Source organism: Amblyraja radiata, chromosome 19 (genome assembly GCF_010909765.2).
Source record: "Amblyraja radiata isolate CabotCenter1 chromosome 19, sAmbRad1.1.pri, whole genome shotgun sequence".
NCBI lineage: Eukaryota > Metazoa > Chordata > Chondrichthyes > Rajiformes > Rajidae > Amblyraja > Amblyraja radiata.
The window spans coordinates 21043109-21059215 of NC_045974.1; the positions used below are offsets into that span (position 1 = coordinate 21043109).

The 16107-nt window shown below is 48.3% G+C and overlaps 2 protein-coding genes across 4 annotated transcripts in view; one reads left to right on the forward strand and one right to left on the reverse strand.

Moving 5' to 3' along the window:
* Window positions 1-1281, reverse strand: part of pah (phenylalanine hydroxylase) — a 53886-nt gene extending 52605 nt beyond the window's left edge. For all 3 annotated transcript variants that reach the window (XR_004414853.1, XR_004414852.1, XM_033037939.1), the window contains exon 1: window positions 1099-1281. Coding sequence is in view for 1 of the 3 variants with exons in the window: in XM_033037939.1 (XP_032893830.1) it covers window positions 1099-1140 (42 nt within the window). In the remaining 2 variants the exon portion in view is untranslated. The remainder of the gene's footprint in view (window positions 1-1098) is intronic.
* Window positions 1282-11930: 10649 nt separating this feature from the next.
* On the forward strand, window positions 11931-14630 carry ascl1 (achaete-scute family bHLH transcription factor 1). The gene is made up of 2 exons (XM_033037940.1): window positions 11931-12869; window positions 14167-14630. The coding sequence occupies exon 1, from the start codon at window positions 12225-12227 to the stop codon at window positions 12828-12830; it is 606 nt and encodes a 201-aa protein (XP_032893831.1). The 5' UTR covers window positions 11931-12224; the 3' UTR covers window positions 12831-12869; window positions 14167-14630.
* The last annotated feature ends 1477 nt before the right edge of the window (window positions 14631-16107 follow it).

The window sequence follows — 16107 nt, forward strand, 5'->3', positions numbered from 1 at the left end:
CATGGTTACAGAGAGAACGTGCAAACTCCACACAGACAGCACCCGAGGTCAGGATCAAACTGGGTCTCTGGTGTTGTGAGGCAGCAACTCTGGTGCTGTGCTGCCCTATCTGCGTTTGACTTCCAGGGTGTAGAGGTAGACCACCCCTGGGGATTGAATCCAGAGCAGCGGAGAGACACAGGAGAGCTCAGATGCTGCAACCTTGAGCACAGTGCTGGAGTAACTCAGCGCGGCAGGTAGCATCTCTGGAGAACGTGCATTGGTGATGTTTCAGGTTGCAACCCTTCTTCAGACTGATCATAGGTGGGAGGGTGGTCTTCCACCCCACCCCCTCAGGCAAAAACAGGTCAATGAGCTGATTGACTTCCAAAATCTCATATCTCATATTCATCTCATTCATGCTCAATAACTGAAAGAACTAAGGATGTGTCTATGTGTACCTGCCCCTGATAACATGCATACCTGTGTCAATGTGTGTGCGAATGTATTTGTGTCAATGTATAAGTGTGCATGTGTGCGTGCCTGCATGTATGTGTGCATGTTTGTCTGTCTTAGTTGTGTGAGTGTGTGTGTGTGTATTTCTATGCTAGTAGTAGTGAATATCTGTGTGTTTATATGTGTGCTTGCGTCTGTGCACGTGCCATTTGTGAATGTGTGCGTGCACTTCACAGTGTGGATATGTCTGTGTATATTGTGAGTGTGTTTGTGAGTACGCATGTGTGTGTGTATGTGGATGTATGAGTGTGTGTGAGAGTGTGTGTGTGTGTGTGAGTGTGTGTGTGTGAGTGTGTGTGAGTGTGTGTGTGTGAGTGTGTGTGTGTGTGTGTGTGTGTGTGAGAGTGTGTGTGTGTGTGTGTGTGTGTGTGTGTGTGTGTGTGTGTGTGTGTGAGAGAGTGTGTGTGTGTGAGTGCACATGTGTATGTGTGTGTATGCGTGTCGATGTTTGCATGTTAACTGCATGTATTTACCCGTCTCTACAGAGTGTCCGTTAAATATGTTTGTGTAGAAACTATTAATGAGACAAAAAGGTAGATGTGGGTCAGAGCATTCATTTTCTCTTTCTTCCTTTTTCCCGTTGTGTTACCACTGGATAATTACCTGGACATTCTCTCCATTCCTCTTGGAGACGACTGCATCCATTGCCTGGGTTTCTGCAGGACTGGCTGCTTCTGGCCTGGTGCTGGATAGCTGGGTGAAGACTTGGCCCCTCTCGCTGGTCTGCAGTGATCTCTCCTTCAGCCCAGCGCGAGCCAATACTTCAGTGAAAGATCTTTGACCTTGCTCTGCATTGGGACCAGGGGGACACACCCCTTATGTATGATTGACAGGCCTCCCACTCAATTCAAAGTTCTCCACTTGTTTTTGTTTTAGAGATACAACATGGAAACAGGCCCACCAGGTCCACGACGAACATCGATCACCCATTCACATTAGTGCTGTGTTATCCCACTTGCTCATCGACATTAGGGACAATTTCCTGAGGGCCAATTAATTAGCCTATAAACCCGCAGGTCTTGGGGATGTGGGAACAAATTGGAACACTCGGAAACCCACGCGATTACAGCGAGAACGTGCAAACTCTACGCAGACAGCAGCCAAGGTCAGGATTGAACTCAAGTGTTTCGGTTTAGTTTTAGAGAAACAGGCCCTTCGGCCCACTGGGTCCACGCTGACCAATACACTAGTTCCATCCTACACACCAGGGACAATTTACGGCAGCCTATTAACCTACAATCCTGCATGTTTTTGGAGTGTGGGAGGAAACCAGAGCACCCTGAAGAAACCCACGCGGTCACAGGGAGAACATATAAACTCTGCACAGACAGCACCCATAGGATTGAACCCAGGTCTCTGGCGCTGTGAGGCAGCACATCTACCGCTGCGCCACCATGCCACTCCTTTAGCATTAACCTTGGTTTTCTGTACCTCAGAGTCTGTTGGGGCAGGCTTAGTGTGAACAGAGACATTTAGGTGCCCAAGTGTACATCTGTTGACTCATCCAGCCATTCCAGGTGGAATGCCCACTATATCTTCTCAGAACTGACGCGCTACAATGCTGAGAACTATATTCTGCATCTGTATCTTCCCCTTTGCTCTACCTATTGTACTTGAATTTGACTTGATTGTGTTTATATTTTAGTTAGTTTATTGTCACGTGTACCAAGGTACAGTGAAAAGCTTTTTTGTTGTGTGCTATCCAGCCAACGAAAAGACTATACATGATTACAATCAAGCCAGCCGGAGTGTACAGATACAGGATAAAGGGAATAACATTTAGTGCAAGATAAAGTTCAGTAGAGTCAGATAAAAGATAATCCAAGGATCTCCAATGAGGTAGGTAGTAGCTCAGGACTGCTCTCTACTTGTTGGTAGGATAGAAACATAGAAAACAGGTGCAGGAGTAGGCCATTCAGCCCTTCAAGCTAGCACCGCCATTCAATATTATCATGGCTGATCATCCAAAATCAGTACCCCGTTCCTGCTTTTTCCCCATATCCCTTGATTCCCTTAGCTCCAAGAGCTAAATCTAACTCTCTCTTGAAAGCATCCAGTGCATTGGCCTCCACTGCCCTCTGCAGCAGAGAATTCCACAGATTCACAACTCTGGGGGATAAAGTGTTTCCTCATCTCAGTCCTAAATGGCCTACCCCTTATTCTTTAACAGCGACCCTTGGTTCTGGACTCCCCCAACACTGGGAACATTTTTCCTACATCTACCCTGTCCAATCCTCTAAGAATTTTATATAGTTGCCTGATAACAGCTGGGAAGAAACTCTCCCTGAATCTGGAGGTGTGAGTTTTTACACTTCTGTACCTCTTGTCTGACGGGAGAGGGGAGAAGAGGTGGTGACTGGGGTGACAATGGTCCTTATACTGGTGGCCTTGCCAAGGCAGCGTGAAGTGTTGATGGAATCAATGACCCCGCTGAGTTACTCCAACATTTTGTGTCATTATTTTGTAAACCGGTATCTGCAGTTCCTCGTGTCTATGAAGCCCGGACTGCTGCGTGTAGCCTGCAGTACCGGGTTACAGCAGCAGATGGCAGACATTTCACGTTAGATCTGCGGAGTCGGTGCCCTGAATGTTGACTTGCACCGTGAACTCTTGAACGATTTGCCTCAACGTTTATCAAATCTGGAAATGCAATAAATTAGTTCTGGGAGGCACATTGTTTATCTTGCATCAGAAGACAGCGTGCACCTGTGTACCCACACCTGCCGCTCTTGTGAGCAGTGGTTTTCAAAAGACAAACAGAGTCTAGCTATGTAGCCCGTAGCAACGCGTTCAGTTGCTTTTATTGCTTCTGCCATTCTGCCAGGGCATAAATTTTAAGTCCCCCTTTTTCTTCGCCACAGAACTCTCCCCGTCTCTCTCCATCTCCCTCCACACTGTACACAAGCGCAGTCAAACAAGCGCTCCGGGCAAACTCGCGGAACCGTTGCAGAGGTTAAATCTACATATCTATCGAGTCTTCCGAGGTAATACAGTCCCGCTCGACGGGCGTTTCAAATTTGCTCAGGCGGCTTTGCAAAGGACTTTAGAAAAACAGCTGGAAACTTTAAATACCAGGCTTGATGCCGTGTTAAAACGGGATCAATGGTCTGAAGTCATTCTCAACGCTGGTCTGTTGTAAACGGGGAGAATGTGTGCGCTGTAGAAACAAAGAAATGTCTTGGAAGAAAGGTCCCGACCCCAAACATCACCTATCCGTGTTCTCCAGAGATGCTGCGTGACCCGCACCTTGACTCCTAGAATGTGTCCGTTTCTGGGTATACTGAGCTGAATATTTAAACTTGCATAAACTCACATTTATATATTTTAACTTACATCACGTTACAAACTTTTTCATTTGTACTTAAAACACTGAGGGGATGTTGTAAAAGCTGTGTATGGCGTGAGGTAGGAATGTAACAAGCTATCTAGTTGTGAAGGATTTGGGTCTCTCTTTGTCCCTTGCAATTTAGTCCCATTGTCACCCGCTAAAGACTCTGCGCTAAGATGGATGGAGGGGGGGGGGGGGGGGCTCGGCTCCGGTCAGGGATACTGGATGCGAGGGTTCGCCGCTGGTGGAACGGCTCAGACACCAGGATCGAGCGGACGTGGAAGGGATAAGGCGATAAGACACGTCTCGCACACACACACTCGCATCCACACTCGCACATACACACACGCATTAACACACGCAGACGCATAGCCATACAGACATACACACACGCAAACAGACACACACGCCAACACGCCGACACGCACACATAAACAGACCACACACCAACAGACACCAATAGAAACATAGAAAATAGGTGCAGGAGGAGGCCATTCGGCTCTTCGAGCCATCACCACCATTCATTGTGATCATGGCTGATCGTCCCCAATCAACAACCCGTGCCTGCCTTCTTCCCATATCCCTTGATTCCACTAGCCCCTAGAACTCTACCTAACTCTCTCTTAAACCCATCCAGTGACTTGGCCTCCACTGCCCTCTGTGGCAGGGAATTCCACAAATTCACAACTCTCTGGGTGAAAAGGTTTTTCTCACCTCAGTCTTAAATGGCCTCCCCTTTATTCATATACAGACAAACACACAGAGACATACAGTTTGTACACACACAGGCACAGATACACACAGACAGGCTGACATACACGCGCACACACACACACACACACACACACACACAGAGCAAACTTCACCGTCTGAGGAAGCTTTAACTGCGCTCACAGAAGATAAGCGGCAACACACGGTGTTAGTCAATGGTCACAGCACAACTCAAGTGTCCTAACCCGCAAACCCTGCCTGTGGTTCCCATCCCCAGCCTCAGTAACATCCTCAGTGCAACTTACAATTCCCATACACTCCACTGATTCACAAATGTTACAGTCATACAGCACGGAAACAGACCATTCGGCCCAACTTGCCCATGGCGACCAAAATGCCCCATCTACACTAGTCCCACCTGCCTGTGTTTGGCCCATACCCCTCCCAACATTTCTTATCTATGTACCTGTCCAAATGCATTTTAAATGTTGTTATAGTGCCCGCCTCAACTACCTTTTCTGGCATTTCATTCCATACACCCATCTCTGTGTGAAAAAGTTGCCACTCAGGTTCCTATTAAATCTCTCCTCCCTCACCTTAAACCTATGTCCTCTGATTCTTTATTCCCCTTCTCTGGGTCAAAAACTCTGTGCATTCACCCTATCCATTCCCCTCATGATTTTATACAGCTCTATTAGATCAACCCTCAGCCTCCTGTGCTCTAAGGAATATAGTCGTAATCTCTCCCTAGAGTCAACCTCTCCTTCTAGCTCAGGCCCTCAAATCCTGGCAACATCCTCGCGAATCTTCTCTGCGCTCTTTCTAGCTTAACGACATCCTTCCAGAGACAATTCAGAATGCAGCCCAGTATACATACTCTACAACCTAAAAAGGGCAGCGCCAGAAACCCGGATTTGATCCCGACTACGGATGCTGCCTGTACAGAGATATAAACGTTCTCCCTGTGACCGTCGTGGGTTTTCTCCAGGTGTTCCGGTTTACTTCCACTCTCCAAATGCACGCAAATGTGCAGGTTAATTGGCTTTGGTAAATTGTTTCAAGTGTGTAGGATATTGCTAGTGTACGGGTTGATCCCTGGTCTGCACGGAAGGCGCAGACCAGCGCCGAAGGGCCATTTCGACGCTGTATTTCTGAACTGAAACTAAACTATGCTCAATTCTTGAGCTTTATACAGAGTGCACGATCCGTGCACAATACTAGCCCCTTAGTTTAGTTCAGGTTATCATTGTCACGTGTACTGAGATACAGTGAAACACTTTGTGTCCTATCCGGTCCAATCATACTGTAATCACGCCCTACACGTACAGCAGGCAGTGCATAGAGAAAAATACCAGAGTGTAGAATACAGTGTTGCAGCATTATAATGTTACAGTTACAGAGAAACAGTGCAAGGTCTTGTAAATGTTGTTAAATCATCTGCCTCAATGGGGTCAAGGAAAGAGCGTTCACGTCGCGGCCCTGTTTCCACCAATCTTTCCACCACCACGCACAAGACGCGACAAGACAGACACCATTGTATGCGGATGCCGCCAAGTGTGTTCAGCTCTGGCTGAACAAATTCTAATCTTGTGTGTGGACTCGACAAGAAGCAGATCTGCCTCAATTACATCCTGTGCCAGCTCTTTCCATAATCCACTACCCTGTGAAAAAAATCATCCCTCAGGTTCCTATTAAATCTTTCCCCTCACAAACCTATTCTGTTCCATTTAGGAAACCTGAACGGAAACCTCTGAAGACTTTGCGCCCCACCCAAGGTTTCCGTGCGGTTCCCGGAGGTTGCAGGTGGTTGCAGGTAGTGGAAGCAGGTAGGGAGACTGACAAAAACCTCCGTGAACCGCACGGAAACCTTGGGTGAGGCGCAAAGTCTCCAGAGGTTTCCGTTCAGGTTTCCTAAGTGGGACAGGGGCTTATATAGCCCTCTTAATGCTTTATTCCCCTACCCGCCATTCCCCTTATCTATCCCCTTCAGCCTCCTGCACTCTAATGATTAAACTCCTAGCCTGCCCAACCTCTCTCTGTAGCTCAGGATTTCGAATCCTTGCAACATCCTTATAAATCTCTGCGCTCCTTCCAGCTCAATGAAATATTTTCAATGGCAGGGTGACCAAAACTGAACACAATATTCCAAGTAAGGCTTCACTATTAAACAGGGAAATCTAGAAGATGTGGGAACAAGGACCAGCAGATGCTAGTTTACTAAAAAGACAAAGAGCTGGAGTAACTCAGCGATCTCAGGAGAACATGGATGTTTCGGGTTGCCACCCTTCTTCAGACTGGAAGCTGGTTAGTTTTGGTTTAATTTAGAGATATTGCGTGGAAACAGTCCCTTTGGCCCACCGAGTCCGCGCTGATCATCGATCACCCGTACACTAGATATATCCAACATGCCAGGGACAATTTACAGAAGCCAATTCACGCACAAACCTTCACAGATCTCTTTTGAATATGGGAGGAAACCGGATCACCTGGAGGAAACAGGGAGAAACAAACTCCACACAGACAGCACCAGATGTCAGGATCATACCCAGGTCTATGGCGCTGTGAGGCAGCAGCTCTACCCGCTGCACCACTGTTCTTCAATTTGGAAGCTGTTTCATTTTCTCCAGCTTCAGCGAATTGCACACACTTCCAACTTTATCAATTATGACGGTCGCATGTGCATTAAGGATGAAGTAAATTTAACGAAACATTCATGCATAATACTTATTTCCAGCATTAGAAACCTCCAGATAATAAAACTAATCTTTAGCCATCAGGCGTTAACCTCTGTAGATCTAACCGCATAGAATCAACCACGTAGTTTGGGACCTACTGAACAACACTGACATTCAAGGGGAAAGTAGACGGCTGTGAACAGTCCATGAACTCACAAGTCAGTCCCTCGGTATGTGCCCTCATATTCCGCGGTCGGCTTGGGAAGTGGGCCAAGGTGACCTCTGCGCACGGAAGCGGAGGGAGGGGCAGCTGCTGGGGGCAATGGACTGTGGGTTTGCGGTGGGAGTGTTGGATGAGGACGAGCGAACGGATGGAACGGAGCCTGCGGCAGCTTTAGACTTTTAGAGGTACAGCATGAAAACAGCCCCTTCGGCCCACCAAGTCCACGCCGGCCAGCGATCAACCCGTACACTAGCACTGTCCTACACACTAGGGACAGTTTTGAAAACATACCAAAGCCAATTACCTGCAAACTGGTGCACCTTTGGAGTGTGGAAGGAAAACGGAGCACCTGGAGAAAACCCACGCGGTCACAGGGAGAACGTACAAACTCCGTACAGACAGCACCCATAGTCAGGATCGAACCTGGGTCTCTGGTGCTGTATTGCAGTAACTCTATCATTACGCCACTTTGCCACCCCAATGTTGGTGAAGACTTGCGTCAGAGTAGGTTTGACCAGCGATGCCTCGTTCTTGTCCTATATCGTGGTACACATCAGCTCCTACACTGCCGTATAACTGTTATACCTTCACAGTAGGGTTCTGGTTGTGAAATACTCTCCTGGCTGTTGCCCACCGCTGAGGAACGAACTACCTTCAATTACGTTGTCAGGTGGATGGAGCTGACGGCATCGCGCTGGGCTAGGCCGACCTCGACCAGTGCCGCCAGGACACCGGGCCTTAAAGTGAGAAAAATAAGAATCTGCAGATCTCCTTGGGCCGAGATCAGACTTTTCAGAGACTTGGAAGTTGCAAGATGGCACCGGATCATGGCGACTCTACAGAAGAGGATCTATTGTACTCGTGTACAGTATTACTGGATAGAATGCAGAACAAGCTTCTCACTGCCCAGCGCTAATTGGTGGAACAGCACCTCATATTCCACTTGGGTAGTTTACACCCCAGCGGTATGAACATTGACTTCTCTAACTTCAGATAGCCCTTGTTTTCTCTCTCCATCCCCTTCCCCTTCCCATTTCTCCCACTAGACTTACTGTCTCCGACTACATTCTATCTTTGTCCCGCCCCCTCCCCTGCCATCAGTCTGAAGAAGGGTCTGGATCCGAAACGTCGCCCATTCATTCTCTCCAGAGATGCTGCCTCGCCCGCTGAGTTACTCCAGCATTTTTGGGTTTCTTCTCCGCGGATTGTCACCTTGTCGTGGTGGAGAAGCTTGTGTGGACCTGAGATCCTGAGAGTGATGCCGTCTGGAGCTACGCTCCTGGTCGGGCCGCCCATGGCGGTAAGGTCGAGGGGGAGGTCTCTGACAAAGAGCAATCCAACCAAGACCTCAACGGTGGAACAGGCGGAGGATGATGGCTGACCTTAGTGGAGCGTCACAACGGCTGAGTAGGCGGATGAAGGCTGCAGCAGAAAAGGGTCTCCAGTCATCTTGGACTCCATGCCACTGGACCCTGACCCAGATCTGTTAAGGATCGCGGGGTGGCTGCCTGTGCACCAGTCTCCCCACGCTAAACAAAGTCGCGCACAGGCATCCTCCATATAGGGAATAGCACCCTGGAGGCACCCATGCTCAGCCATGGGCGAAGGGGGCCTAAGATTACTCTGAGGTGTTAGTGGAAACTGGATCACCCGGAGGAAACCCATGCTGTCACAAGGAGAACGCGCAAACTTCACACAAACAGCACCCAAGGTCAGGATCGAACCCGCGTCTCCGAAGCTGTCCAGCTCTACGGCCACACAGAATCTCATCAATTAGTTAAACTCAATACAACTTAGCTTCTAAATGTAGAAACAAGTAACCAAGTCTTTTTAAGCGGCGGCACAGTGGCCCAGTGGCCCAGTGCCTTACACCAGTGGGCAATGATCCCAGGAATAAGTAGGTTAACCTATGATGAGCGTTTGTCGGCACTGGGCCGGTACTCGCTGGAGTTTAGAAGAATGAGGGTGGGGAGGGGGGGCTCATTGAAACATACAAAATAGTGAAAGGCTTGAATAGAGTGAATGTGGAGAGAATGTTCCCACCAGTGAGTGGGTCTCGGGCTAGAAGTCATAGCCTCAGAATTAAAGTACGTTCTTTTATGAAGGAGATGAGGAGAAATGTCTTTAATCAGAGGAATCTGTGGAATGATTTGCCATTGAAGGCTGTGGAGGCCGTCAGTGGATAGTTTTAAGGCAGAGATGGATAGATTCTTGATTAATACAGGTGTCAGAGGTTATGGGGAGAAGGCAGGAAAATTGGGTTAGGAGGGAGAGATAGATCAGCCATGATTTAATGGCGGAGTAGACTTGATGGGCCGAATGGCCTAATTCTACTCCTATCACTTATGACATGAGCTCCAGAGACCCGGGTCTGATCCTGACTACGGGTGCTGTCTGTACAGAGTTTGTGCATTCTCTCTGTGACCGCGTAGGTTTTCTCCGGGTGCTCCGGTTTCTTCCCATATTCCAATGGCGTAGATGTTTGGCTTTGGTAAAATTGTAACTTGTCCCTAGTGTGTAGGATAGCGCTAATGCACTGGTGATCGTTTGTCAGTGCGGACTTGATGGGCAGAAGGATCTGTTTCCACGCTGTATCTGTAAAGTCTAAACTACAGGCGCTGCTTTACACAAAATTACATAAAGTGCTGGAATAACTCAACGGGGCAAGCAGCATTTCTGGAGAACAGAGACAGGCCACGGTTTGGGTTCAGTGCAAGTAACACTACACAAAAGCGCTTAGATATCTCTAAGATAAGCATCTCAGACACAGTACAAGTGTATAGCAGTAGTACACTGGGCCAGTTTAACTGCGTCATGTTCGACACATTGTGGGCCGAAGGGCTCGTTCCTGTGCTGTACCGTTCTATGTTGTATGTTCTATGTACTCCAGGGACGCTTCCTGACCCTCGGAATTACTCCAGCACTTTGTGCCTTTTTTTCTTTTTGTAAACCAGCACCTGCAGTTCCTTGTATCTCCGCGTCCGTTGCCACATCGGAATTCTCCCACCTTACCCTTGAAAGCCCAGGGAAAAGAGAGGCACATAACCAACTTCCCGGGGCTTGCTACTGATTTAAATTAATAATACAGATGATGATATTGTTATATGCAGCGTTAACTCTAATGAATTAAATCTCCAGTGAATGAAACATCTCGCTTCAAACTTCGTCAGCTAATCTTCCAAGGCTTTTAATTTTTTTTAAGAAGCCTTAGTTATCACTAGCTTCTTTGTTCCCTGATCTATTTGATGGAAATGAAATTTATGTTGACAACAGAAGTGTGTGTGTGTAGCTCTCTAAACAAATCTCGGCGTTCCATTGTCAAATTAACTATTCGCCCGAGCGCAGACTTTTAATATTCAGAACCGGCTCTCGCACTTGGAAGAAACCTGGACAAAGCTCTAATTGGGCAACAGAAATGGTTTGACAAACCATGGAAGATTCGTTCCTTGAAATAAAAGCCCAACAATTGCGGGTCTTGAATAGACCGCTTGCGTCTTTCACAAGCCTGTGGCCGGGCGAGACGCGGGCAGAGCGGGGGGGGAATCTACAGAGAGGAGGGAGGCGGGGAGGGAGGGGGCTGGGTGAATTTGTCGCTGTGTTTTATTTTACGCTGGTGCAGGGAGATCAGCTGGTTGTGTTTTTTTTTAAAGCGTGAAAGAACTTTAATTTCCTTGCAAAGCGGTTACGCGTGTCTGATACCAGCCGGGTGCAGACAGTTCCAATGGATTCAATAGCAATTCAGGCGAAAGTTTTGTGGAGCTGTTATTTAATCTTGACACGTTCTCTCTCTCCCTCTCCCCTCCCTCTCCCTTTCTCTCTCTTTCTCTCTCCCCCCCCCCCCCCCCCCCCTCTCTCTCCGTCTCCCTCTCTTTTTCTAACACACGCACACAGACAAGTTAATTTTAACTGTTGAACTTATTTTAAGTTTGTACATTGTACTCGTGTTACAGTTTTATAACAAAATAAGTGGATGTAACAAACTTTACTCGCGGATACGTCGACCCCCACATTATTCATTGGGCAGTGGAGTGATTTCATTCATCGCGAGTTGAACAGTAAATAATGAGTTCGGTTCCCAGCCTGGAGCGTGAAGTTTTCACGAACAAAACTTCGTAGATCAGCAAGTGAAAGCTAATATGTAGAAACAGGGAACCGCACACACTAGTTAACACACAAGAGGACACAGAGTGCTGGAGTAACTCGGCGGGTCAAGCAGCATCTCTGGGGACCTGGATAGGTGATGTTCTTTAAAGCCTCCCGTCGCACGAAAGCTTTCCCCTCAATTAAGTGCTTGTTTTCTCTAGAATTCGAGATCTAAAAGTCAGAAGGTTTTGAAAATCATCCAGAAACCTTTATCAGAAGTTAGACGGAGCCGGTGGTTTGCTGGTGTGGTGCTTATTGAGCGTGTGGGGGTGGGGAAGAAGGGGTTGTGTTTATTCTGGGGGCGGATGGCACGCGTCGGGCGCACGCCCGGGACACCGGCATTTAGAGGGAGGGTTTGGCGAAGGGGAGGAGCTGCGGCGTAAAGCTGCCGTTTGAAAAGGCTGCGGCTGGGAGCCGGCGGGTGCATAGCAGGCGCCGAGCTAGAGGAAGCGTGCCCACAGAGAGGGGGAGGGCTCGCATTGGCAACAACAACAACAACAACAAAAAACCTCAATAAAATCTATAAAAGGCGAGGTGGGAGTGAAGTGCGGCGCAGCACGCGAACGGCACGGGTCGGGCGCAACGCCGGCGGAGTTTGCGCCCTTCCAAGGTCTGCAGAGCGGCGCGGAGTTGCTCCCTCCCCTCCCCGATGCCCAACATGTGCAGCACTGCCAGGAGCGTGGGATCGCAACAACAGCATGCGTGCCTGGAGTCCGCCTGCCTTTACGCCGCCGTTGCGCCGGGCGAGAGGGAAGCCAGCCCGGGCTCCGGGCAGCCTCAGTCCCTGTCCTCCGCCAAGCACCGGCACCAGGTGAAGAGGCAGCGCTCTTGTTCCCCGGAGCTGCTGCGGTGCAAACGGCGCCTCAGCTTCAGCGGTTTCGGGTACACTTTACCCCCGCAGCAACCGGCCGCCGTGGCCCGGCGCAACGAGCGGGAGAGGAACCGAGTGAAGCTGGTCAACATGGGCTTCGCCACCCTGCGGGAACACGTCCCCAACGGCAGCGCCAACAAGAAGATGAGCAAGGTGGAAACCTTGCGCTCTGCCGTCGAGTACATCCGAGCTCTGCAACAACTGCTGGATGAACACGACGCGGTGAGCGCCGTCTTTCAGTCGGGACTGCTCTCGCCCGGACTCTCCGCTGAGATGAACTCCATGGCCGGCTCGCCCCTCTCCTCCTGCTCGTCCGACGACGCCTCCTGCGACCCGCTCAGCGCAGAGGAACAGGAGCTGCTGGACTTTACCACCTGGTTCTGAGCCGCCACCACCTGCCTCTCCTCCCTCCCGGCGCAGCAGGTAAGCTGGTCAGCGCCCAAATTCCCGGAGAAATTCCACTTGGGCGAAAGCGCGAAACGGTGCGGTAACCTACATTACGTCCCACCCTTGGTCCAATCACCTGTAGATACAAGGAGGAACTTAAAATATGTCGGTTAATATACAAAAGGGCACAAAGTGCTGGAGTAACTTAGTGGGTCAGGTAGCATCTCTGGAAAACATAGATTGGGACCCTTCAGATTGAAACATCATCTCTGCCTCTCCCCCTTTCCAGCTCTCTCCCCCTCGGAATCATTGAAGAAGCACCCGACCAGAAACGTCACCTATCCATGTTCTCCAGAGATGTAGCCTGACCCGCGGAGTTACTCCAGTACTTTGCTGTCGTTACGCGCACATCCAAAACTCAGAGATACAACGCGACCAATGTTTTCAACTTGCCCTCTTCAGACCAATTCTACGCATATCGTTTAATTTTTTTTTAACGTTAGGTGGGTTTGAGTTATTCAAGACGGGCGGTAGTCAAACGCGGGTCTTCCCCCAACCTCCCGGAGATATCAGGCAGTTGGGGTCACAAATCCCATCACCTACGTAGGTCGTGAATCAGTCTGAAGAAGGGCCCCGGATCCGAATCTGTCCATTCCCCCCACAGATGCTGCCTGGCCCGCATTTTGTGTTTTTTTTGTGCGTGCTCAAGATTCCTCCACATACTGCCACCACCTCCACCCGAGTTATCATCCAGTGCATCAGGAATTAATGCAGGCGACTTATTTGAAAGTCCATTTGGACAAGTGACAGTATTGATGAAACAAAGAACTGCAGATGCCGGGTTATACCAAAGATAGACACAAAGTACTGGAGTAACTCAGTGGGTCAGGTAGCATCTCTGGAGAAAAGGGATGGGTAACGCAAGTTTGAAGAAGGGTCCCGACCGGAAACATCACCCATCCATTTTCTCCATAGGTGCTCACTGACCCGCTGAGTAACTCCAGTATTTTGTGTCCATCTTTGACGGGCGAAGACTTTAAACAAAAATAAAACAAAGTGCTGGAGGAACTCAAATGGTCAGGCAGCATCTGTGGTGGGAATGAAGAGTGGGGAAGGGTCCAGAGATGTTCTCCAGAGATGCTGTTTGACCCGCCGAGTTTCTCCAGCACGTTGTATCTCCTTTCATCGTCTGGCTATTTCCCACCACAGATGCTGCGTGACCCTATGAACTTTTTTTTCCAGCACTTTGGGGGTTTTTTTTCTACTCATAACTGCAGTTTCTTGCGTCTTCATGAAGACTTTAACCGGTTTCTTCTTCCTTTGCGTTGCCCAGGTCTGCGAGTGAAGTATTTGGAGACACGGAGCCAAGAGGACAAGACACGCTGCCTGCCTTCGCGACCCACTTCAGCCGACACCCCTGAAACCCACCAGCCGTCCGTGAATGTAGTTCCACACAATGGCAGACCACCAAGGCTGAGTCTCACTCCGGGACCCGCGGTTATGACATTGGCCATCTCTACCGCAAACTATTAGGCCACACACACTCGGAGTGCGACGATGTCAAGTAATTATACTTGGGCACTACCGGCCAATTTGGACTATCACCATCTCTTGTTCAAACTTTCTAAGCAAAGAGAACGTTGATAAGCCTTCTAACGTGACAAGAGTACAATTTTGTTCGTTTCTCTAAACAAAACGCATTTTAGGCTTTATCCAAACAAAGAGCCGCGCGTGTGTGTTTTAATGAGACTATTTTTCGATATATAGAATGTTTCCAGTCTTTGTTTTTTTTTTAAAGAAAAATCTATTTGTATCTATGCTAACAGTCCTGAAATATATTAAGCTATTTTTGTATATAAGAGAGATGGATTTATAGAGTTTTGTACATTTTTTAAAAGTGAATATGGCGATATATAAAGCAACGTATGATGTACGCGCCATGGCCTGTACACTCTTGCCTTTTAACTGCCTAGGCATGATTTGCAAAGTCACTGATTCGGGTAACAGGCACACTGTAGCGCCAGGTAGTGTCTTATGATCGAATTCACATACTGCTGTGGAACTTGGCAAATTCACTGCCCAACAAAGTTGACTTAGTTCCTGGTTGGTTTACAGCCATAGTTCTTGCTTCTTTTTATTCGTGACTTTTGTCTTATATTATATATATATATATATATATATATATATAATGGCCTTTTGAAAACTGACCTTTTTTCTACATACTAGTTTCATAATAAAACTTCTTGTGGAAATAAACTGCTGAAACTAATGTGCTTGGTTGGATTTTTCCCCCCCTGATCATTTAAGGGTACACCATATCATACTTCTGAAAGATATAAAGTTTATAGCATGTTTCCAGGGCTCCACAGTGTACCTACCAGAATATGGAACACTTATTTTGTAAGTGTTTGGCCCATTTGGTTCGTGTGGCCAGGGATTAAGGGACCAGGTTAAAGGGCTGGAGAAATTCAATGGGTCAGCCAGCATCTGTGGAGGGACGACATTTCGGGTTGAGACCCTTCTTCAGATTGATTGGAATAGGGAACATGCCAGTGCCGAATACGCAGCATTCTTTATCTGTAATTGTAACGTAACAGTTACAGATAAAAAGTGCAAGGTCTACAATGAGGTAGGTTGGAAGATCAGGTTTACACCCTAGCTTATGGAAGGACAGTTCAGAAACCTGATAACAGCAGGGATGAAGTTGTTCCTGAATCTGGTGGTGTACACTTCCAAGCTTCTGTATCTTCTGCCCGATGGGAGAGAGGAGAAGAGGGAATGATTGGGGTGTGAATGGCCTTTGATTATTTTGGCTGCTTTTCTGAGGCAGCGTGAAGTGTAGATGGAGTCGATGGCGTTGAGACTGGTCTGTGTGATGGACTTAGTGATTATTGACCATACAGGATTGTTGTCAAGATTGTTTATGTATTTAATGTGTCTAGCTCTTTGGACGGGTCAAATGGACACTTCCCAACAACTTCATCAAAGTCTTGCATTTATATAGTGCCTTTGACCATCTCAGGACTGGTCCCCCAGACACGTTAGAGCCAATGAAACCCTCTTGGAACCATTGGATGGGAAAGGTTTCCAGGGATATGAGTGAAGCATGGGGGAATGGGACCAGCTTGGACAAGGCATCTTGGTCGGCATGGACTAGTTTGGCCCTAGGGGGTGATTCATGCTGTATGACTCGATGACATTGAGCAGGTTAAGTCGGGTCTTTGGAAAGGGAAACATTCTTTCATGAGTAGCTTCCATGGACATACAGGAAAGT